This window comes from Chionomys nivalis, chromosome 2, assembly GCF_950005125.1.
Source record: "Chionomys nivalis chromosome 2, mChiNiv1.1, whole genome shotgun sequence".
Taxonomy (NCBI): domain Eukaryota; kingdom Metazoa; phylum Chordata; class Mammalia; order Rodentia; family Cricetidae; genus Chionomys; species Chionomys nivalis.
Genome location: NC_080087.1, coordinates 10,420,252 through 10,444,813, shown reverse-complemented (window position 1 = coordinate 10,444,813; position 24,562 = coordinate 10,420,252). Strand labels below are relative to the sequence as shown.

General features: G+C 46.1%; 1 protein-coding gene across 2 annotated transcripts in view; it reads left to right on the top strand.

Moving 5' to 3' along the window:
- Window positions 1-24,562, top strand: part of Map3k4 (mitogen-activated protein kinase kinase kinase 4) — a 98,172-nt gene that overhangs the window by 19,644 nt on the left and 53,966 nt on the right. For both annotated transcript variants that reach the window (XM_057755531.1, XM_057755525.1), the window contains exon 2: window positions 15,937-16,127. In XM_057755531.1, the coding sequence (XP_057611514.1) occupies window positions 15,937-16,127 (191 nt within the window). The remainder of the gene's footprint in view (window positions 1-15,936; window positions 16,128-24,562) is intronic.

Sequence of the window (24,562 nt, the reverse complement as noted above, 5' to 3'; positions counted from 1 at the left end):
CACTCTACAAAGTTGTCCTGTTCACGTGTCTTATGGCATGTGTACCCCCAACTCTACCTACCCCCTTCTCTTTTCTCACTTGCATACACTCACGTGCGCGTGTAAATGCACGACCGCACGCGCGCACGCACACAACTTGTAGAGCATCTGAATTTAGTTCCAGCACCAACCTTGAATGGCCCACAGCTGCCTGTAACTCCAGCTCATGAGAATCTGACGCCCTCTGCTGACCTTTATGAGTACTGCATTCACTCTGCATAAACACATAAACATTCAAAATAAAAAGAAATATAAAGGTCTGGAGAGATGGCTCAGAGGTTAAGAGCACCGACTGCTCTTTCAGAGGTCCGGGATTCAACTCCCATACCCACATGGTGGCTCACAACTGTCTGTAACTCCAGCTCCAGGGCCCGAACCCCATGGCAATGACACTGATGCACATAAACAAACAACAAATGAAATAGAAAATAAACTAAGTTCACACAGCGTTTGTGACACTGTGTTAATCAGAGTTTACATTTCTTCCTGTTCATCTCTTTATTAGACCATCAGGTGTTTTAGACAGGCAGAGTAACACAGCTTCACAGAGTTAGAGAGATGCAGCGTAAACAAAAGTCACACACCTGAAAATAATGTCCCCCAGCACTTGGGGGTAGTACCTGCCCGTCAGGTGTTCTCCGAATCCCTGTAGCACCCATTGCTGTTGCAGCCACACGAATTCTCAGGGTGTCTGTAAACGGGGGAGTGGGCTTGTGTGTGGGTGTGTTGGATGCCCATGAGGGATTCCTATGGTGTTTCAGATTATTGTGACCTGTTTAGAATATTCACAGAAGTGAGGTAGGCGGGGAACTACGAAGGGGAAGGAAGCGATCTGCAGGGAGGAGGGGGGTGAGGATAATAGAGCAAAGAAAGACATAACTGATGTTTTCTCTCCTGACTGAAATCTAGATTATATACATACACACAAATACATACATATTTATATATGATACAGCAAGAGGGGTTCTGTTTGGAGTTGGAGAATGGTACGGGCGCAAGTATAAACAAAATACAGATAGGTATATGAAAATGTCTTGATGTAATTTAAAAAATATATAAAAATATTTAGAAAAGAATTGTATAATAGATAGGTAGACATAGTACTTGATGAGAAAATATCCCATTTAAGCCTTTGATTCCAGTGTGTGTCAGCTGTGTGGTCTTTCTCACTCTGCCAGGCTACCACTGAAGTGAAGACTCCCGCTGTGGCCCTTTACCAGTGTGAGACTCTGGATGTGCCTTAGCGAGAGCAGCAGAGACAAACCTTGTCCTAGGCATGGCCCAGATCAGCCTAGGAAGGGAGGAGAAGGACGAAGGCTGGGAGGTGGTGGGGAGTGCTCACCCGCTTGTCCGAAGCCCGTGTGTGCTTGCTCGTGTTTGCGCTCCATCACGTAGGTCGTAGCAGCTGTACGCAGTTTCTCTTGGTGGACAGGAAGGTCTGCTTAGTTCCCATGCCATGAGCTCTTGAATGGTCCTACTGGTCCTTGGAGCACACTGCCTTTCGCTTTCTCAGCGTGCTCGTGTTTTCTGAGAATGAAATGTAAATGAATGAGCAGAGCTAAGGAAAGACTAGCTTCCCCTTTAGTTCCTCATGCCAGACTTGTTTTGTTTGCGCAGTTGAGTTACACACCTTAGGTGCTTGGTTAGAGCCTCCTGCGTGTGGTGTTTGAGAGTTAATGCAGAGCCTGTCGTAAGGTCCCTCTTTTCTCGTGTCTTAGTATAATAAAATTGCCTTCCTTTCGAATAATACTCTTGCTATTGGCTTTTGAATCAGTCTTTCAGAATCTGAATAGTAGGTGATTAAAATGGGCTAGGATGGTTGGCAAAGGTCCTTCCCTATTCCCTGACTTGCCAAACTTACTGCTGTTTTGTTTTCTCAAAAGAACAGATGAAGCACCCTTCTGTGTTGGAGCGCTGACAACTTGTACCTATTCTGAAGTGTGTGTTGGAATTCTGTACCACCGAGAGCCTCCCGTCCCCGGACATGACTAAACTAGTGAAGAGTGTGACTGAGAAGTGCTCCACCTGACTGCCTTCTGCAGTTTATCCTTTCAGCCGTGTGGTCCTGGGGTGTTTCCACGTTCTGACAGTTAGGAGTAGTGCTGCTGTGACCACTTACATACTAATTTTTGTGTGGCTATGTCCTGATTTTTCTTGTCTGTCCAACTAGTAGACTTGCTGATCATTTGTTCTGCATGGCCACACTGTTTGCATTCTCACCAGCCACGTAGAGGGTTCTGATGTCTCCACATCCTTGTGAACGCTTAGTATCCGGCTTTTAGACTGTCCTCCTGGGTGCAGACTGCTGCTTATTGGGCTTCTTTAGTGGTGGTGATCTTCTTTTCATGTGCCTATTGATCATTGTGTATCTTGTATCGTTGTGCCTTTTGGACAGGTCTCTTATCAGATCTATGATTTACAAGTGTTCCCTGCCATTATGTGAGCTCTGTTACCCTCTCAGTTAGAATTGCACAAAAGTTTTACATTTTGATGAGGACAGTTTATCAGTTTCCTGGCTTTTGTTTTTTCTTTGGCAAGGGATTTTGTAGTAGGAAGAATCATTGCTGCATCTAAGGCCTTGAAGAGACCCTGTTTGCTGCTAAAATGTCTTAGTTCTTACTCTCCATCGTTCTAGTTCAAATCCATTTTCTTTGCTATGAGCTCTAGTTGATCCTCTTTCCTGTGGCTGGCTGTTGCTGCACTGTCTATTGAGGACTCTTCCCTCTCAATGATGTTGGCACCTCAGGGGAAGCTAGTTGGCTTTTAGAACGGGTTTACTTCTGAATCCTAGTTCTGGTCCACCGATCGATACCTCTGGCTTTCCTGTCTAGCCATGTCTTTGTGGCTTATAGTACCAAGCTGGCCACTCAAAGCTTTGTGGTAAGCTCTGAAAGTGGGAAAGGGAATGCTTGCTTTTGTTGCTTTTCAGGATTGCATTGGTCTCCCTTCTCTGCAACTCTGTGTAAATACGGTGCAAATGTCTCCGTCCCTCATTCTTTCCATGCTAATAGAGACCATTCAGTGTGTATCTGGGTATGTATTGCCTCAGTAAAGGTCCTGTGGGCATTGGGTGAGAGAAAAAAAGATGACAGAGGTCTTAGTGATTAACCAGGCTGGTAGTAATCCACAAAGAAATGGTTAGACTCGGTACAGTTAAAATTATCCTTGTAAGAGGGCTTCATTATTAACAGTAAACTTTCAGAGAGGTGTCAGAATTCCATACTGGTTTTGTGACAAGCACATGAACTGTTGGAGGATTATTTGTCTTTGGGAACTATCTGTATTTGAGAAGTATGTCACTTTTTTATAGTTGGGTGTTCTAAATGATGCCAGTTTCCCCAGTTAAATTTTAAGTTTTAGATATTTTATAATCTTCCTTAAGAACTGAATTTTCAAAGAATTCCTGTGCTCCCCTGAATAATCTGACACTGGGGCCAGGGTGAGGTGAGGTTGATTGTTTTTGAATAAAATTTCCCATCTGTTTTGCCCCCTAGAGGAATCCGTATGTAGTCCCTGTTATGAATGAAGTCTTTAGATTTGTTAATACTGTCTTTTCTATCTGAGTAGTGAATTAAGTGGTGTTGCTTAACTTTAACACAGAAAAAAGTCCAAAGAACAGCCTTGTTGGCTTAAACTATGAATGCACTGCTTTTTAGATAGGCAGACCAGCTTGGGTGCAGAGTGCCTGCTCATGGTGCTGAGTGCCCACCAGCCAGGGCCATCCTAAGTCCCACAACAGGAAGCACACACGGCAAGTCTCTTGGTGTGGAATATTATTTTAAGGTGTGTTACATTTGTTTATGCTGTGGAACATTTGTTTAATGATGCAAAGATGTGTTGCGTTTAACTCTGTGAAGCTGTGTTACTTTGCCTGTCTAAGACAACTGATTGGTCTAATAAAGAGCAGAACAGCCAACAGCAAGGCAGGAGAAAGGATAGGCGGGGCTGGATAAATAGAAGGAGAAAAGGAGAGGAAGCAAGAGGTTCAAGGAGCAAGAGAAGGAGAGGAGGACGCTAGGGACCAGCCACCTAGACACACCCAGCCACACAGCCAGCCGTGGAGCGAGAGCGAAAGTAAGACATGGAGAGGAAAAGCCGAAAGCCCAGGGCAAAAGGTAAATGGGATAATTTAAGGAAAGCTGGCAGAAATAAACCAAGCGAAGACTGGGCACTTAAAAGTAATGATAAGCCTCAGTGTGTGGTTTATTTGGGATCTGGGTGGTGGGCCCCCAAAAGAGTAAAGAGTAAAAAACAAGTCTCTTCCTGGGTGGTTGTGTCAGGTTGAAGTGCAGGGAAGGCAACCCCAGGCCAGCAGTGGAGGAGTGAATTGAGCTTTGTGGGCTGAGGCCGTTGGAGGTTGAGGGGCCAGTACTTGAGAGGAAGGAAGAAGGCAGAAAAGGGCTCCAGGAGTCTGTGAGGCCTCTGGGTTCTGTTAAGGACAGACATACTTGTTTAGGATCAGATTGCTCAGGGTGAGGCAGAGCCCGCCACAGAGGCACTGTGCCACGGGAGTCTCCCAGAGGAAGGCGCTGTGCACGGGAGGCTCCCAGAGGCACACAGAAGCAGTGGCCACCCGAGGCCAGCGTGATGATGATGGAGATGTATGTGCACGCTGATCTTGGAGCTGTAACTTAGCAGTGGGGCAGACTGCTAAGGGCTTCTCTACCATTAGCCAAACTTGAAAGGAAGCCTGAAGGAATTAAGGGAGTTAGAAACAATTTAAAACAGCCAGCATTCACCCCACATTCTAAAACGCAGCAACAAAATCCAGACATTAGCTTTATGACATCAGTATCCAGTAAGAAATGACCAGTCACAGTGTGGCAGCATGTGGCTGTAATTCCAGTGTTAAGAGACTGAGGCAGGAGGCTACATAATAAGACCCAACGTCCAAAACAAAACAAACAGAACACTAGTCATTCCAACAAGCGGGAAAGTGACACAGCCAGGGGAAATCTGCACTTAGTGGGGACAGTCCCAGAAGTATTGGCAGAAGCCAGAAGTGCTATTAAGATAGATGGTTATCTTTAAATTTCTAAAGAAAAGCATGAATGTTGAAAAATTTAAGAAACACAAAAGCTCTTGTAGAGCTGCCCGAGATGAAAGGTTTGCCATCTGCAGTGAGAGCTGGAGAGGGATGAACTTGGGATCACAGCAGAAACTGCAGCAGTGGTCAGAGAGAGCGGCCAGAGGAAAGGCAGCAGCGAGCACCCAGCTCAGCTGGTGAAACACAGCAAGAGGAAACTGGGGCAGGAAAGACTAATGGGTCACACATAGGCGGCACAGAGCATAGCGCCCCCTGAGCAGCAGAGTTGTCTGAGTCTCTGTAGGTCTGTGTTTGCAGTGTTTGTCAGTCCTGTGAATGAGGTTAGTGGCTTTCCTCCTACGCTCATACCCACAGGGTTCTGACAGAACCAGTTCCTCTTTGATCCTTCACCAAATCAGTTTTTCTTGTTTCCTCAAAAATTTTTGCTTTTGTTTCCTTAAAACAACTTTGTTTTGTTTGCGTTATATTTAGTCATAGCCTTGGGAAGATTGTTGTAATTATCCTTAATTTATTGGCTGCTTAGTTCAGTGCTAGCTTACTTAGTTTGCACTGCTTTTGGAGTGTGGGGAAGATTACTCCATCTTAGACAAAGTCATAAAATATTGAATTATCTTACTTAGGGGATGTTTTGACTTGCATGTGATTTTTGAAGGATAAAGTGTGTGCATGTGTATGTGTGTGTTATGGCAGCGACCGCAGAGTGAGCATCCAGTTGCCTTCACTTTTCTTCTGGCATCTGGATCATTGTGGTGTCCTCTTGTATTTGTCAAGATGAGACGCGTTGAAAAGAAAACCTAACTACACATGTCAGTGCTTCTTAACCTTTTCGGGAGAGGGCACAGACTGTTTAAGAATGTCTTGAGAACTGTGGGCTAGAGCCAGAATATTAGCACATGTATTGTAGATGTGTGTACTGAGGGTTCTCGCAGTCTCCATGGACGAGCTAGGAAGTCGTGCATTTTTCTTGCGTGATCTTCATCCTGTACATGCTGAATACATATTGAAAAGTGTTTCAGAAGCCGCCTGTGATTTTTATGTCTGGAATGCACAGGGCCTCAAGATCTACATTGCTAGTACATTCCATGTTGGCCTTGGGTGTTCAGTTGCACCTAGGGGTCATGTTCGCCTATGTGGAGAGAACAGTTTAAAATAAGAGCTTACATGCTTCTGTCTGGAAGCCTTGGACTTCTGTTTAAACTCTCCTCAGTTTGCATAGTTTTTATTTGTAAAAAGTTGTTTCCATGAGTTAAGCCTTACATGTGTGTCTCCATTTCTTTTGTGTTGGGTGTTTTTACTTCTTAGTTGCCAACTTGCCATCCTTAAGTGTTTCACAATTCCACAGGGTGTCACTGTCTCAAGTAGACAGTTGTGGACTGGTGTTACTGTTGGAGCAGCATGGACAGAATAGGTATTCGGGTTGGGTTCAGATGCTGCCATATACTCTGAACCATCAAAATCCCATTGGAGGATAACTGAGCTGCAGACGTCCTATTGCATGGTGACATCATCACTGGCATGTCACTCTCATGTTTGTGATGCGCTTTGGTACAGCTGTTAGAAAGTGTAATACATACAGTTATGCATAGTATATAATACTTGAAAATGAGAATAAACATGTTTCTGGCTAGTGTGTTTGCTGTGCCTTTACTGGTGTGTGTGTGTGTGTGTGTGTGTGTGTGTGTGAGAGAGAGAGAGAGAGAGAGAGAGAGAGAGAGAGAGCGCGAGCGAGCGAGCGAGCGAGAGAGGCTATACTTATATGAACAGTGTGCTGCTTTTGCACCAAGGTTGAACTGTAATAGGCATATATATCCCTCACCTGTGTGCTGAGATTGTTGAGCATCAGGCCATGTTTGTCCAGTGCCTCAATAACATTTGCACAATGACACAGTTATCTAGAAGTGCATGACTAGAGATGGGAAGAAAAATCAAAAGTAGTATCAGACAGCTGCATGGCTGTGTGTCTGTCTGGTGGTGCACAGTGCTAGGCTGTGTGTGTCTGTCTGGTGGAGCACAGTGCTAGGCTGTGTGTGTCTGTCTGGTGGAGCACAGTGCTAGGCTGTGTGTGTCTGTCTGTTGGAGCACAGTGCTAGCTGTGTGTGTCTGTCTGCTGGAGCACAGTGCTAGGCTGGATCCCTTGGAGACGGTTCACAACTTCTCTTTCCCATGCATGCTCTCCTTTTACATTGGGGTGAAACATAGAATATCTGCCCCGGGACTGCCCTAAGTTCCCAGGATTTCCCTGCCCATCTTGCTGCAGTGTGTCCTGGCCCCTTTCAACCTCTAGAGGAGGAGCTGTGCTTTCTTGGGCCTCAGGCCCTTGGTACCTGCTGCTCTTGGTCTCAGCACTCCCCAGACCTTAGCTCCTTCTGCTCAGAGCTTTGTAGTCTCCACTGAAATACTCTTTGGAGAAGCTTTTGTTTTCCTCCCAGTCTTCTGAACCTTGGTCTCTGGCAGCGTCTTTGTCTTGGCAGTCTGTTCTCTGTGCCTTGGTTGCATAAGTCCCAACTATATTCTAAACTCCTGGGTGTGTAGTTTACATGCAGTGGGAGGATTTGTTGTTGTATTGTTTTTGTTTTGGAGACAGGGTCTCACTATGTAACCTTTCCTGGCCTGGAACTCTATGTAGACCACGCTGGTCTCACACTGACAGAGATCCCCCTGCCTCTTCCTCCCAAATTGCTAAGACTAAGGCATGTACATGCTTCTCTACTAGCTTTGTCTTGAAGTCCTAGAAAGAGCAGCTATTCTGTTCGGAACTGTATTTTCCCAGCTCAAGTTCTGTCCAGTTAGATCGGTGCTGAATCCAGTGAGTCCAGTATTGCCCCAAAGAGCTGACCCATAATTGGACACTATACACACACTGCGGTTGTGCAACAGTCAGTGTGTGCTTCACCTGCAGACAAGTGACAAAACAGAAATGAGTAACAGAAAATAACGTCTTAAGAATTTAACACCTAGCTTATCTCATAAAACACCCTAACTTTAGCTGAAAAAGGGGTAATGTTAATTCAGATTTTGGAAAGCTTGTTTTCCCTTCCTTCTCAGGGCTAGATTTTCCTCTGAGGTATAAACACACAAGCTGGAATGCGCTGAGCTACGCCATCGCTTCCTTAAAGGTGCTGTGCATTTGTGCAGAGTTCTTGGTGGGAAGGTACGCTCTATCTGAGGGAGAGAGGCTAGTCTCAGTCTTAGACCTTTGATCAGTAGGCCAGGCAAAATCTCAGTTTTCCTCTTACTTACGGTCTAGTCAGTGTGAGTCTCCTCCACCTGGCCGTAGTCTACTGCCTTATCCTTGGTGCGGGTGTCAGTGTGGCCAGACACTTTGCCAGAGCATGAGCCCTCACACTGGCCAGGCCGTTAGCCCTGTGAACTTTGGGCGAAATCTCTGTCCTTCTCCCCCCTTCCTGTGATGTTTCTCTAGCCAGTGGCCCTCAAACCACAGTCTGTGGTGGAAATGACCTGGCATATCTGCCCCTGGGAGAACAGAAGCACCTAGTGACTCTGGTGCAGGGCAGCCATGGGCAAGACCTTGGCATTTGGATTAGTCCACAACTGCAGTTCTGCCAAGACACAAGTTAGCAGCCAGGCTATGTCAGCAGCCCATCCTGATGCCCTCAGATTTCTTCTAAAACTGCCAGGGTCCTTGGGACTACCCAGAAGGTGGAGCTTCAGCTAGGGTCTGGAAAAGGTTCTGCTGTGAGCACATCAAATAATCACCTTGAATTGGCTGTCTGAGCAAAGGCTCTTTCCTTAAAGTGGCCCTGAAGGGTCTGGTAAAGATTAAACTCAGTTATGGGTGGCATTTGGCAGAGTGCCTAGCAGAGGGCCAGTGCTCACTGTTTAATGACAATAATTACACTGGCCTAATAAAAATCATTCTTTTTGTGTAACCAATTACAGAGCTGGTTAAAAACACAGATACGAAGTTTATTTATTGCTTTTAACCATTGGCTTAATTTTGGGTCTTCCTAGGTCTGCCTCTTCCACTGGGGTGAATGATAGATAACCGTGTTTCTCAGTCTCCATCCTATTAGTGCAGTTTTTGCTGTATCCTTATGCTATTGTTTACCCTTTAAAAATAATTTTCCTGTAGGAATTACATTTGTTTATAAAGGGAATCGAGCGTTATGGCGATGGTAAATAGAGAGCTGGAATAGTAAGTAGCCCAGACACTTTGTAGCAGCCCCCTGCCGTCCTTTGCATCACGAAGAGCTGTGCACTGGTCTCTAAGACTGCCTCAGAGCTGTTGAGGAATCTGAGTTGCCTCTGCACTCAGCTCCTGGAGGAGGAGTGGGAACCCTGGGAGGATAGAAGAGTAGAGCTTGGCATTTAGATAGGAATTCAACACACAAGAATGACTAAATAGTAGGGGTTGTGACTGGGACCGGGTATACAGGCATCACAGCCCACACCTCCTAATTGTAATTCTTTGGGGGCACACCAAGCTCTGTCATTTAGCAGTAAAGGTGGGGTTCTGATGCATTGCTTTTCTCCTCTGGCAGCATGCAAAGTAACTTCCAGCACCATGCAGACTATTTAATGGGGGGGGGGACTTCTAGTTGGGCAACAGCTCGATTTATCCATGTTTGATGACTGAGTAAGTGGTGTTTTCAACAATAGGGCCTTACCATCAAGTTGCAGAAAGTAACCAGTGACCTCGGCAATAGCCTGTGATTTTGCGGGGTGGAGTGGGGTATTGTCTGTGGAATCCCTTAGGCAGTCACTCAGCAAACTGTGACTCATTGCTGGCACTGTAGGTTTTGCTTGTCATCCTACATTATTTAGTTGGGGCATTGTCTCCTCTAACATGGTGATTCCAGTTTAATTCCTTTCGTATATGTATGTAGTTCAGAGAATTTCTACAGTAATAGGTTTTAGTTGTTGTTTTGTTTTTGGTGTTTCAAGACAGAGTTTCTCTGTGTAGTCCTGGCTGTTCTGGAACTTACTCTGTAGACCAGGATGGCCTTGAACTCAGAGACCCATCTGCCTCTGCCTCTGGGATTAAAGGCAATTAAAGGCGTGCACCATCACAGTCCAGCTGCACTATAATATTTCAAGTGCCTGTAGTGTTAATCATCCCATCCCATATTCCTCCTTTATCTTGCCCTTCTATCTCCCTTCCCCAAACTGGCATTTACAAATGGATGAGAAATTCCTTAAGAAAAAAAGCAAAAAAAAAAAAAAAAAAAAAAAAAGCAAAGAAAAAGAAATGACCACACTGTCCCATTTTCCCCAGCAACAGGAATCTGTTTTGCTACTAAGCCATACAGAATAGGCAAATGGGAGGGAGAGGAGAGAGCTTCACCCAGGCGAGCTACCGTGGGCTAGTGAATCAGAGGCCACTTCATTCCAAAGCATGCACAGCAGAGCTTTGAGTGAAGATACGAATCCATGGGCTTTTGCAGAACCCCAGATGCTCCTGAGGTCACCTCACGCAGCTGTATGTCACACAGGCTCCTGAGGTCACCTCACGCAGCTGTATGTCACACAGGCTCCTGAACTCACCTCACGCAGCTGTATGTCACCCAGATGCTCCTGAACTCACCTCACGCAGCTGTATGTCACCCAGGCTCCTGAACTCACCTCACGCAGCTGTATGTCACCTAGATGCCCCTGAGGTCACCTCACGCAGCTGTATGTCACACAGGCTCCTGAGGTCACCTCACGCAGCTGTATGTCACACAGGCTCCTGAACTCACCTCACGCAGCTGTATGTCACCCAGATGCTCCTGAACTCACCTCACGCAGCTGTATGTCACCCAGGCTCCTGAACTCACCTCACGCAGCTGTATGTCACCTAGATGCCCCTGAGGTCACCTCACGCAGCTGTATGTCACCCAGATGCTCCTGAGGTCACCTCATGCAGCTGATGTCACCCAGATGCTCCTGAACTCACCTCACGCAGCTGATGTCACCCAGATGCTCCTGAGGTCACCTCACGCAGCTGTATGTCACCTAGATGCCCCTGAGGTCACCTCACACAGCTGTATGTCACACAGGCTCCTGAACTCACCTCACACAGCTGTATGTCACACAGGCTCCTGAACTCACCTCACACAGCTGTATGTCACATGGGCTCCATTGCAGTTTCCATTGTGTGTCATAGCAGAACTACTTAATCCCAAGGTCTTTGAAGTTGTGTCTTGTTTTCTTTCTCTACATTTTTCATTAAGAGACTACAAATCCCTTGGACCAAGTTCCAGATGTACTTTTCGGTACTGGATCCTAGTGTAAAGTGAATGGCATTGGACAGGGTTTTATGTTAGAGAGAAGCGTTGTTTTATGTGCCGTCAGAAGTTAGTCCTGGAAAGACATCTCACATTTGTAGGATTTTAGGCACAAATAAGGCAAACATTTTAGGATGAGTCCTGTGGGCCTTGCGCTGCTCTCCGATTCCAAATGCCTGGTATCCATGTAAGTAAACATTGTGCAGCCGTCGGCCGCCACATTAGCTCATCTCACGTGTGCTGCTGAGAGTGGGCTGGGATGCTTGCGGTTGCTTAACTGGAGTGATGCAAGCTCTTCTGAAAACAGCGCTAGTGTTTATTTCCCTAGCTGTCTGTGTCCACCTATTTAAAGAAAACAGTAAGCTTGCTTGATACCTTTCCTCTGTTAAATATCACTTCTAAGCCACAGCTCCTAAAATGAGTTGTCTCTTTGGCTGCCTTAAATCCAGTACTGACTTCCAGCAAATTGTTTGTGAAATGTATATTAAATTATTCCTAATAAAACTGTTTTCTTCATAGTGGTCCCTAAGCATAATTCTTGAAGTTTGTTGACTCTGAAAAACTTCAGCTCTCGTTCCTTTCCTGTGCCGGCTTCTAGCCTTGGACCTGCAACACGGGAGTTAGACTTCTCCAAGTGGTCCTGAGCCCTGTCGTATTCCCTCTACTCTCATCCAGCTCGGAGTGCTTCTGGCCTGCATCTTCCATCTGCCCTGTCCAGGCTGCTGTTATCTCCAAAGTTTTTATGCCTCAGGGCTAGTGTTTGTCTTTGCATGCCGCGTCACTCACTTTTCTTTTTGTGACATTTTCCATTTTATGAACTTTGATAGGATGGCAGAAATCATGGGTTTTGGTTTTTGGGTGTTAGACTTTTTTTTACTCCTTTAAACAAAGTTCTGTTTTGTTCTGACATGTCGTTAAATTGCTGAGTTACTTGGATGGAATGTAAACTAAAACATTTCTGATGGGGGAATACTGTCTCAACCAGTTTAAATGCACGTTAAGAAAGTACAGCCGTGTAGCTTCACTGTCGGAAAGTAGCTTCTGGCTGGCTTCATGTGGCTCGCTGGCTCCTGGGCTGGCTGGCGCTCCTAGTGTCTTTCTGGGCTGTAGAAGGAGGAAAGGTGGTTCGTCAGCTAGGATATGCTGTTTATGACAGTGCTCACCTACACTGCAGTGTGGCTCTTTAATGTTTATTTGTAGAGTAATTATGTATCACTCGTCCATGTCACACCCCTGAAATCTTCCACCCGCACAGTGCTGCTGTGGAGAAAAGGGAGCTGCTCATATTCTACTGAGCCCCCCATTACCTCATCATCCAACACATTGGCTTTAATCCTCGTAAGGACAGAGTCTGAGGATTCTCTTTATTAGTGAAGGTACAAAAGAGAGGTGTTGAGTAGTCTGTCTCAGATCCGCACAGTACGCAGCAGCACAGCCAGCGTTTGAATGTCAGTCCATGCATAGGTCCACAGATCCCACACTGACAGTGATTCTAGAGCCATTTAAAAATATTTTTATCACTTCTTTGAGAGAACATTTTCATCTTCTCCTACATCCACCGGCCATCTCATACCCCCTCAACTCTGTGTCCTCATTTCTTAAACACCCACCAAGTCCTGTTCCTGCTGTTTGTATGTTTTTAGGTGTGAGACCATCCCTTGGAGTGTGTTAGACCTACTAGAGTCATACCCTTGGTGAAACCGGATTCTTCCTTCCCCAGCAGACTTCCGTTACCAATAGCTCCTCAGCTAGGGGTAGGACTTCATGTCCACTTCCACTCTCCGTGCTGGGATTTTGTCTGGCTGAAGCCTGTACAGGTCTTTGCATTGTGAGTTCATATGTGCGACTGCCCTGTTGTGTTTAGAATGGTTTCCATCCCCCACCTCCGGCTCTTACTTTCTGCTCCCTCTTTCACCAAGGAAGGGCATGCTCTAGATGTCTCCTTTTGGGCTGAGCACCCCTAGTCACTTAACATCTTGGCCAGTTGTGGGTCTCCGTGTTAACCACACTCTACTGCAAAGATCTTCTCTGTGCGGGTTGACAGATGTACTAACAGATGTGTCCAGGGAGACATCACTAGGAGTTAATTCTGTGTTGATACTGTGTCCCTTTAGCAGAGTAATCCTCCTAGAGTCTTTCCTAAGGCTTATGACCTCTCTAGCCACAGGTTCTCAAACTGGTGCCAGGTATGGGTTCCATCTTGTGGGTCAGGCCTTTAATTCAGTCATTCTTGGTCATTATTGTAGGTCATAGAGCTCACAGCAGGAGAGGACTGATGACTGCTTTTCTCCAGTAGCAAATATCGCACCATTCAGTACTGTGAAAACTAGCCAGTAAGGATGAGCTTCTAGGCCAATTGCAGCTCGATAGCTCCATGTTCTGTGGCTCAAGTGTTTGACTTCAGCAATAGGGTCTTACTGTCAAGTTTGGAAGGTAAGCAAGAGTAGTCGCAGTAGTCTGTGGGGCCTCACTGCCCAACAACTCCGGTAGAGGTAACCCATTCTTGACATTGGCCCCGGCCTCTTTATCTGCTAGTCTGTGATGTGCTGTCTAGGGGGGCATTGTTGCTCCATTCAGAGTGACTGCATTGAAGTTCTTTTTAGGTTGTAAATTTTCATAGTCTAGGAAGCTTCCGCAGTAGTATGAAGCACGATTAGTAAACATCAGAGAGAGAAATTGGGGTTCAACCTGAAGACCTGAAAAGCAAAGCACCCAACCACTGACTCTTACCTCTACTGCAGTCCAAAATGGTGATCCTGCCTCCGGGAATCTCAGAATGAGACTGTGCATTGAGAGCTATTTCTTCCCATTTTATAATCCTCTCTAGGATTGGGATTAAAGGTGTGCACCACTGTGATTAAAGGCATGTGCCGCCTGGTTTCTATGGCAACGAGTGTGGCTACTGGGATTAGAGGTGTGTGTCACCACCGCCAGGCTGTAAGGCTGACTAGTGGGGCTGTTTTACTCTCTGATCTTCAGGCAAGCTTTATTTATTAAAACACAATTGAGATACCACTGCAGTAGTAGTTTTTCAGAAGGTTGAGAGCCATGTGGGTGCTGGGAACTGAACCATGCAGCAAGCAGTTTACCAGCTAAGTCAGCCACTCAACCCAAAATTTCTATTTTTCAGAAGATAGCCTTTGTTTTGATTTTGCTAGTTTATTAATAATGATGTCACACATCTTGAGCGTTTGTTTTGTTTTTTCTCATATCTTTGTGATTTTTGGAATAGCATTGATTTTATGTTGAGACATTAGTTACCAGAAAGAAGACTGTACTGGACACAGTTTTGGGGTTGTGTTTTAGGTATATATGAAACTTATTTCATAGACAGTATTCAGAATGAGATGGGCAGTTGTGATGTACATATGGGAAACGTTAATTCCTGGTATGCCCATTTTGAGGTTTTAGAATTAGATATGCTCTCACTTGGTGTAACTGGATTTTACTGTGTGAGTTTCATAGAAAAGGAAATTTATCAAATTAGCCATGCTGCCTGAGAATTGGCTGGCTGGAGGCCGGCAGGCACTGTTTTCAGAAAACAAGTCGCAGAAGCACCGCCTCTATCAGAGAAGAGCAGGGAAGCTCTCCTGTCTGGGGCTGCCTCCTCCCACTGCACCTGCCTGAGGTTTGTGCTTTTACCCCGCCCCTCAATTTTATTTCTTTTTGTTTGAGACTTAAGATTTTTTAAAACTATGTACTTATTCTGTGGGAATGTCATACAACATTTTTGACAAATTAAAAGATGGATAGCAAGATTTCCTGTCTTAACTCTTTTTAGGTGTCTCAGTGGTGGTAGTGGGGTTTTCTGGACGCTGCACTGTGCCTCCCATGTGGGCCGTGGAAATGCTCCTGCTCCTGTTCAGTCTGTGCCCTTCAGGAAGAGCCGGGTGAGGCTCTGGAATCCAAGGCAGGACTGTGCTTGCCCCTCAGCGCGTGCTTGCCAGAGCTGGGACACAGGCCTATTTTTAGCTCTGTCTGATTTGTAACTTCCAGTCTTTCACTGTTTTCTCTTTAATTTGTAGTTTTTGGTTTGAAACTCAGTTAGAAAGGGTTGGGAAACAGCATGCTGAGTGTGCCCACGTTGCACCTGACAGTTCACGCTAAGTGTGGCCCCAGGTACTGTCTTTGCTCCCTTGCAGTGGAAGGAAGAGTTTCCACGGTGGAAACTGAAGGATTGCAAAGCTGCAGAGATGCAGGTGGAGAAGTTCTGCAGTGTTCTTGCCGCGCCCTGCGCCCCCCGTGTCTGCGCTCTGTGTGCTATTACTCAGTTCGCGAGCTTCAGGCAAGGGGCTGGAGGTTGACAATACAGACACAGAGACAGATCAACACACGGACCTCCCAACACTGGTTCAGAAAGCCCCTCTTTATTAACACCATGTAGGCTTAAATACACTGCAGTCAATGGCCAACAGGTGATAATCCCGTCCTCTGATCTTCTAACTAGGCACAGCTTCTAGTAACTTCAATTAGAAGGTTCTAGCAGGGAAGAGCAGCTGAAGGCCAGGACTCATTAATCCCAACATCCAGCTGAAGGCCAGGACTTAATTGGCCCCAACAGTTCTCGAAGCTGCGAATGCAGCCCCTGTGCCACTAACACTCGCTCTTTATTGCTTCTCCTAGGCCAGAGTGCATGTTGGGAGAGTCAGCTTGCAAGAGTCTGGAATCTGACCCAGAGGACTTTTCTGATGAGGCGAATACAGAAAACCTCTACAGCACCTCACCCCCGAGCACGCCCCGGCAGATGAAGCGCCTGTCAACCAAGCACCAGAGGAACAGCCTGGGGAGGCCCGCCAGCCGCTCCAATTTGAAAGGTGAGCCTGTGACTTAAAGGTGCCCGTGCAAGGGCGTGTCAGGTGCAGTGCCTCATCTTTATGTGACTGTATTGATTGACAAATCTTTTTGACAGTGTTAATGACTCCTTTGTTTTAAATTTTACCTCAGTGTTGGCGGTAGGGTTTGTAGTTTGAATTATTGGCACTAGCTGTGTTGCTAGTGGAGGGACAGTGATTATCCAGTGGAGGAAGCTTTGTCCCGGGCTGTGGTTGACGTCGGTGACAGTGAAGGAGGCTGGTTGTTTTCCAGCCTGCACACCCAAGGTGGCTACATACTACGGCAATGGCCTACAGTTACTCTTGCCTGGGCTTTCCGAGTTCTTCTCTCCAGCAGTTGTGTATGGGGGATCTGAGAGGCAACAGCCAGGCTGGAACTAACCAAAGCCTCTGTCTTCTGCCAGTGACACAGTGTGTAGGGCTCTTGCTTGCTGTCTTAGTTAGGGTATCTATTGCTGTGAAAAGGCACCATGGCTAACTCTTATAAAGGAAAACATCTAATTGGGGCTGGCTTATAGTTCAGAGGTTTAGTCCATTGTCATCATGGTGGGGCATGGCAACATGCAGGCAGACATGGTGCCAGAGAAAGAGCTGAGAGTTCTACATTTTGATCTGCAGACAACAGGAAGTGAACTGTGACACTGGGTGTGGCTGAAGCATATATGAGACCTCAAAGTCCACCCCCACAATGACACACTTCCTCTAATAAGGCCACACCTATTCCAACAATGCCATACCTTCTAATAGTGCTGTTCCCTATGGGAACCATTTTCTTTCAAACCACCACACTTGCTAAGCAACTGCTAGATGGGGTACCCCAAATCCAGAAGCCATAGAGGGAACCTAGGTGGGATCCAAGGTCCAGGTGCCATGGAGGCAACCTAGCTGGTACCCCAGATCCAGGACTCGCAGAGGAAACTGGATGGTACCTCATATCTGGGACTGTGGCGGAAACATAGATGGTACCACTGAGGGAATATAGATAGCACCCCAGATCTGGGATCCACTGAAGGAACCTGTTCTTTCCCTTCCTGTTTGTGTAGGTTTTCAGAGCCTAGCTATGTCCTGTCCTAGAAGCTGACAGCATGGCTCTGTCTTCTTAATTTCCTCTGACTCATCCTAACTGTCCTTCCCCAAGGTGGGTGAGTGGACCTTCGCCAAGATGCCCCTCAGTGTGCTCTGCTTATGGCCTACCAGCCCAGTCACTGAAACCTGGGGGTTTTAGTTTTCAGTACAGCAAACTGCTTTTCTCAACTTGGATCCCATGGCTTCTTGAAACCTCTCGTGTTGCCCGAGATTTGGATCCACTTTCACCTCGGCTGAAGGTTTCCCCACTTTGACCTCTGGGCCATTTCTTCTCTCCTTGTCCTTAGCTTTTTCTTTTTCTTGTTCAGTTCCCATCTCTGCCTCCCAAGTGCTGGGATTAAATATGTGCCAGCCCCGCGCAATGATTTTCTTACCAATAGTTAATTTTAAACTTTGTTTTAGAATATTTATTTACAGTAGAATTTTGATATAGCTATAGTTTAGACACTAATAACTGTATTAAGCATGTGATCTTGAATGTCTATCTCTGTCCATTTCCCCAGAGGAATCTCTCACTTGCCCCCTGAGGTTTCTGGCCTAAAACATAAGTGTCAGAGACAGGACACCCCTGAGTCTGCCATTCAGCCAGCATTTGCTGGGTGCTGGGCCAGCTGTCACGGTATGCCCTCTCCTCATTGCTTGGTGGGCCATGTTGAACGTCAGCTCCTCATCTTATAGTCTAGGAAACTGAGACTTGGGGGTTAAAGCAATCAGTTTGGACCTTATCTCCAGACGTGCGACAGGTTGGGCGTATGTCTCTGCTCTCCGCTCCTGTCCTTCTGCTGTATAGAGAACGGATGGAAAAGGACAACCTTCACTTTCCCTCCTCAATCGCTTTGAATTATGTTTCTTAAATAATACAGTTTGAGGGATGGAAGGCCTTAGTCACCCACATGTCCTCTGGAGGTCAAGTGAAGCAGGTAACTCTTGGGTTGTCACAGTTGTCTAGTCCAAGTCCAGGAGCGTGGGGCCTTGTGACTTCTCTCTCTTACTGCAAAGGATTGCAGATTGCTTGTGAAGCTTAGACACGCAAACAGAAAAATCACTGGCACTGTTGGAAAAAATGAGCCCTTTGAGCGCATCGGCCTGCTGTCTCCTTGAGTCTTTAACTGCGTTTACTGTTGACAGCGGGTTTCTGTGCTTACTGCTTTCTGAGCGGCCTATGCCTCCTAGTGACCTGTGCTCCTGGCTCCTGGGTGTGCAGTGTTCTCATGGATGTGGTAGAGAGTAGCTACACATGTGCTGTCCCGTGAATTTTCTGTTGTCAGGTTTTGTTCATAAATGCCAAGAACAGATGGATGAGGCACCCAGCTGGGGCAAGTGAGCTGTCCTTTAATAACCATGGCATTTGTGTTGTGACAGTCACAGTAGCCCCATGGAACTCATTCGCCCTCAAAACTTAGATGTGTCGTGTGCTGCACACGCGTCCAAACACAGGTGTGTGCTGCACATGCTTCCAAACACAGTAGCTGTGTCGTGTGCTGCAAACGCGTCCAAACATAGTAGCTGTGTTGTGTGGTGCACACGCGTCCAAACACGGTAGCTGTGTTGTGTGCTGCAAACATGTCCAAACACAGTAGCTGTGTCGTGTGCTGCAAACATGTCCAAACATAGGAGCTGTATCATGTGGTAAACACACATCCAAACACGGTAGCTGTGTCATGTGGTGTACATGCGTCCAAACACGGTCGCTGTGTTGTGTGGTGTACACATGTCCAAAACAGGTGCCAATATGCCTGAACTCCCTTCTGGCTCAGGGACATTCTGAGTGTGCCACCACTGGGTGTCATTCCCTTACCTGTGAACTTGTTTTTTTACAGTGTGTTGGGGTTATGTGGTAACTGTCATTATTATTACTTTAAACTAAAATTTTCCCTCAACACTTTCTTTTCTCTTTGCCTTAAATCTTAAAGATTATATTCTTACATTTTTTTCATCTTCTTATTAGCCACATGAAGACTTTGATCGGCTGCTTGTGGTCACATGGCTATTCTGCCTGCGTCTTTCTTCCTAGACATGTCCCCTTTTTCACTGTGGCTACTGTAGCTGTTGTTGCTATTTAGTCTTTCCCTTCTCCCCCTTTTGTTTTTTCTTCTTCCTTCTCTTCTGTCTGTCCATGTTTCTCCTTCATTCTTTCCATTGACTCTTCTCGTAGATGATGGGTAAGACATGGTCCCATGTCTTGCAGGGAACCTATAGCTCAGACAGCACAGGATGGGCATTGAGAAGACCTGGTAGTCCCAGCTCCTGCAGGGAACCCACAACTCAGAAGTGTGGCAGCCTAGTGTGGTCAGGTGCATGAGGTCACCAAGAGTGCACAGGAGGGGCTTTAAGAAGACGCCCTGGGCGACTTCCGGAACCAGTGATTCTTGTGCTGTGACCAGACTGAGTCAGGGGAGCACAGTTTCAGACCAGCTCCTGAGTCATCACTGTCTGTTGGTCCTGTTGAGGGAGCTGCGGGCTGCATTCCTGCCACCCAGCTCCTGGCCGCCTGGCTAGCTTATGCCCCGAAATAATTACATGGAAACTGTATTCTTTTAAACACTGCTTGGCCCATTAGTTCTAGCCTCTTAATGGCTAATTCTTACATCTTGCCTAACCCATATTTAGTAATCTGTGTAGCACCAGTCTTACCGGGAAAGATTCAGCATGTCTGACCTGGCGGCTTGCTTCATCGCATCTGCCCTGGAGAGGAACGGCATGGTGTCTGAGCTCACTTCCTCTTCCTCCCAGCATTCTGTTCTGTTTACTCCACCCACCTATGTTCTAACCTATGAGGCCAAGCAGTTTCTTTATTAATTAACCAATGACCTTCCTCCATCATGGTCCCTCAGTGATTGAGAGCTCCTTAGAGCTATCAGCTTGGTCAGATTTCTTTCCAGAGCTTTCTGAGGTCTGGACTGGAGCGTTAGTCCTGCTTCCCAGTGACTCTGTGAGTCACACTGTTAACTTCAGGGCTGTAGTCCTAGTTGGACTCACCTTTCGGACAGTAAGTCCCTGATGAAATTTCCATTATTCTGGTTATCTATTGCTCTTTATAAACCACCTTGAAACTGACTGACAGTGTATCTATTCACTGCTCGTAATTCTGTCATGCAGGTGTTTAGGCAAAGTAGACGGTTTTCTGCCCATGGTGTCTGGAGCCTTGGCTGGAGTGGTTCCATTGGCTGGAAATATGGCTTGGCTTGGCTAGGCTAGGGCCCCGACTGAGCCCTTAACCCTTCTCCGTGTGGTACCCGCTGTATCTCAGATGTCCCAGGTGGCTCCCTTGCTTTCATGGCTGCGTCTGAGCTGAGATGGCACTACCAGGCGAGGGCTGGCAGACACTGTTTTGTCCCTGTGGTAGTTTACAAGGCTAACATGGATGTGAGCAGGGTGGCCTAGTCCCTGAGGAGTTGAACCTGCCACATGCATGAGGTTTCTCTCAACAAGGTTTTGAGAGTCTAGTGTAGAGGTTCTGAGGCTTCCTGAGATTTGACCTTGCAAGTCTTGACGCATCCCTTCTACTGCACTTCCTTGTGTGCAGTGCCAGCCACGTGCATTGGGAGGTGCTTCACAGGGTCCCAGGACCCAGAGGTTGGTTCATTGGCTGTCTTAGACCAGCCCTGTAGGCCTGCCCGGAAAGCTCTGGGGAATTGGCATGCTGTCCTGTTGTCTTTTGTGTACTCTGGTACTTCTTCCTCAAAATGCTAGAAAAGTGGGAGTGTAAGTCCCAGAGAGTCCCTGAGAGCAGAGCTCAGATGGGGTGTGTCGCTACCAGGGCCGTCTCTAACTTTTGCAGTGGAAGTCATTGTTATAGATGTGATTTTAAGGTATTATTTCAGGCTCAGAGTGAGGCAACTTATGCTGTAGGCTTGTGTTTTAGGATTTCTAAGTTCAGATTCTGAAGATCTGTAGCACTCTGGTGCATATGTTGGTTCTTACTGAAATTATGTGGTGGAATCACAATAGTGCTGATTTCCTATGGATTTCTATTAGTAATTTGTTGGAATGGTAAACTCAAACAGGTGACATCACAGGTGAGACACTGGTATTGGGAAGAGCTCAGCATCCTAGGGGTGGGCTCAGCATCCTAGCGGGCGAGCTCTGCATCCTAGTGGGCGAACTCTGCATCCTAGTGAACTCTGCATCCTAGCGGGCGAGCTCTGCATCCTAGTGAACTTTGCATCCTAGCGGGCAAGCTCTGCATCCTAGCGGGTGAGCTCTGCTTCCTAGCGGATGAGCTCTGCATCCTAGCGGGTGAGCTCTGCATCCTCGCAGGTGCTCTGCTTTGTAAAGCTGCACTGTCACTGGGCTTTAGAACTTAGTTGTTAGAGCATGCCATTTGTGGGTGAAGCCTGCCATTCTTGTCAGCACATTTAAACTCATGCTTTCTTTGGAACCATTTTCCTCATGGACTTTCTCTCATATTTTCATACAAGCACTCCTGTTGGAGAAACATCTCATCTGTGTCTTTGTACACGTGTGGAGTTGTTCGTGGTAGATCTGCTGTATTGGAAAGTGTGTGTTTAAAGTTGGTAGGTCATTCCTCAGTAGGACTATTTTCTTGTTTTACTCTTACAGTGTATGCAAGCCTTGTTTGTTTGTATTTTCTGTATTAATGTTTTGGGTTTCTGCTAGCCTGCTTTAGCTGTTTAAGTTTGCTTGTTTTTAAAAGTATGTGTTCCTAAGGGGAAAGGATGATTGCAGTTAAATATATAAAGATAGTATAAAATTTATTAGAAAAGGAGGTCAAATATAAATACCATGTGTAGACATGGTGTGTATCTAAGCACACGAAAGTGTGCGCACCAGCAGTGTGAAGCAGGGTGTTTGAGGAAGCGCAACTTTGAGCAAAATGCAAGGAGCAAGGGCCAAGTTGCTTACATTGTGGTCTCTGTGTCACTGTCATGGTGACTCCGGAGCCCTAGAGAATGAATGGGCTTCTTATTGATAATTGTGAACTTTTTTGGACAGTCTGTAAGTTTCCTTCAGATTCTCCAATGCAGCTTGTCATTCACAAAAGGTTAAGAAGCACTGGCCTGGGCTGCAGAGATGGCTCAGTGGTTCAGAGTGCTTGTGGTTCTTCTGGAAGATGGGAGTTCAGTTCCCAGCACCACATTAAACAAGCTGTCTTTAACCCCAGTTCTGGAGATGTGATACCCTCTTCTGGACTCTTCAAGCACCTGCACACATGCGGCATACACATGTATAACATATAAATAGAAGAAATCTTTTTAAAAATGAAGTACCGACCTAGAGTTTGTCACACACCTGAGAAATTTCTCTTTTCAGAATGGCCCGTCCCATGTATAAAGGTGTTGGGTAGGCGGCTAACTCATACTCATTGCTGTAGCTACAGTCTCTCTTGATGTTGACCTGGGACAGACCACTCCCAACTCAGCCAAGTATGGGAGTTTTTCAAAACACTGACTTAGAGAGCTCACAGTGAGGGTGTTAGTGTGATTCCAACTGTGGCGACATGCTGCCTGTGACACCGTGGTTGCTGCCTCATCTGTAAATTCCTATTTAATTTACTTAAACTATGAAATGAATCTTCTTTCTTCTGTTGGTTGTAAAGGAAACAAATTTAAGGATAAAGTGGTTTGACTGTCTTTTTCTTAAGCAGTAATATACACTTGGCTGATCATTGTTCAAATCTTATCAAAATCTTAACTGTTAAAGTACAGTCAAGATTGCCGTTATCCAAAGTATGATTACTTATTTATGTACTTTTTGGAGGCAGAGTCTCACCATACAGCCCTGGCTGAATTGAAACTCACTAAATAGACCAAGCTGGCCTCGAACTCACAGAACTCTGCCTGCCTGTGCCTCCTCCTGAGTGCTGGAACTAAAGGTGTGCATCAGCCTCATAGCTCTTAAATATCCCTGTTCAGAGGCTCTGTCTATGCTGGAGTTTTGTTGATTTCAGAAGATTTCATATCAACAGAAAACTGAGCAAACAACCCTGTGTGTTAGCAGTGAGCCCTGGGTGGTTCTAAAGGCTCCCTGGGTTGTCAATGGGGAATACAAACATGCAGCTTCGAGGGTGGCTTCTGTGTCTAAAGCCTGGGTGTTCCCAGATCTCCCTGAGCTGCTGGATTCCCTCTGATGTGGGGGGCCCTGTCTGACCATCGGCTTTTAGAGAGTATGTCTGTTTACACCATCAACAATAAATACATCATTTGAAGAGCAGAGTGTGTAGACTGATGAGCTAACCCGTCTTGGCTAAGTTTGCTTTCTGTTTGAATTTCACTGTAATATGTGAGTTTCTACTGTGTATATATATATTTAAAAACCAACTTGTCTTTTCCTTTGGGGAAGAACCAATTGTCTCCTCTTGCCCCATTACCTGTTTGTTTTCTGTCGCGTCACACACTGTAGATCCAAGTGTTAAGCCACTGCTCTCTGTAAATGCACATTCCACACAGTTGTGTAAAAACACATACTGCATACTGAGTACTGAGCTCAGCTAGATTGTGTGTATACAGTGCGACCTACAAACACTAGCTTTTCAGGTCTGCTAAAATGAGATTATGTCTACACTGAGGAGTGGGATCATGTCACCCCTAGCCCTGCCATAGGCCTAATTGCTGAAGTAAGTAACCACATAAAGTAGGTTCGTCTCCTGTTCTCATGGTTTGCCTTTTGGTAGATACATTAGAAATCAGGACATAATGTTTGCATTGTGGAACATGAGCAAATGAAAGTACACCTTTTCACCGTTGTGTTACTTCTCAGATTATAAATGACACACGTTCTGTGACTGTTACCAGTAATGCATGCCACATTAGTTTTATAAAGTGTGTGTGCATGGATGTGCATATGTGTGCACACTTTTTGAATGAAGAACCTGGAGTAAACAACCAGGAGGCAAGATGATTTAGACACCAGTCTTGTGTTTGAATGAGGGTTGGGAAGTATGACAGAAACCTCTGTCAACAGCTGGTGGCTGCAGAGAGGAAGGTTGAGAAGACATTTATTTGGGTGGATTGTATAACAAATTGTAATGCAGGTAGAGTAGATAACATTTCCATCAGTCTTAAGATGGCTCTAATTTAAAAAGTAGTGGGGGCTGGAGAGACATCTCAGCACTCGGGAGCACTGGCCGCTCTTTCCGTTCCCAGCCAAGATGCGGTGGCTCATAGTCATCTGTAGTCCATTTCTGGGGAATCCAAAGCTTTCTGGCCTCCGTGGGCACAGGGCACACGTGTGGTGCACAGGTAGACTGCAGGCTATCAGCCGTGCATGTAACAAATAAATAGAATAGTTTTATGCTGAAACGTAGTAGACCTCTGTAGACAGACTGTTAGCAAGGCCTCAACCTTTTATCACCCTTGAAGACAGGCCTG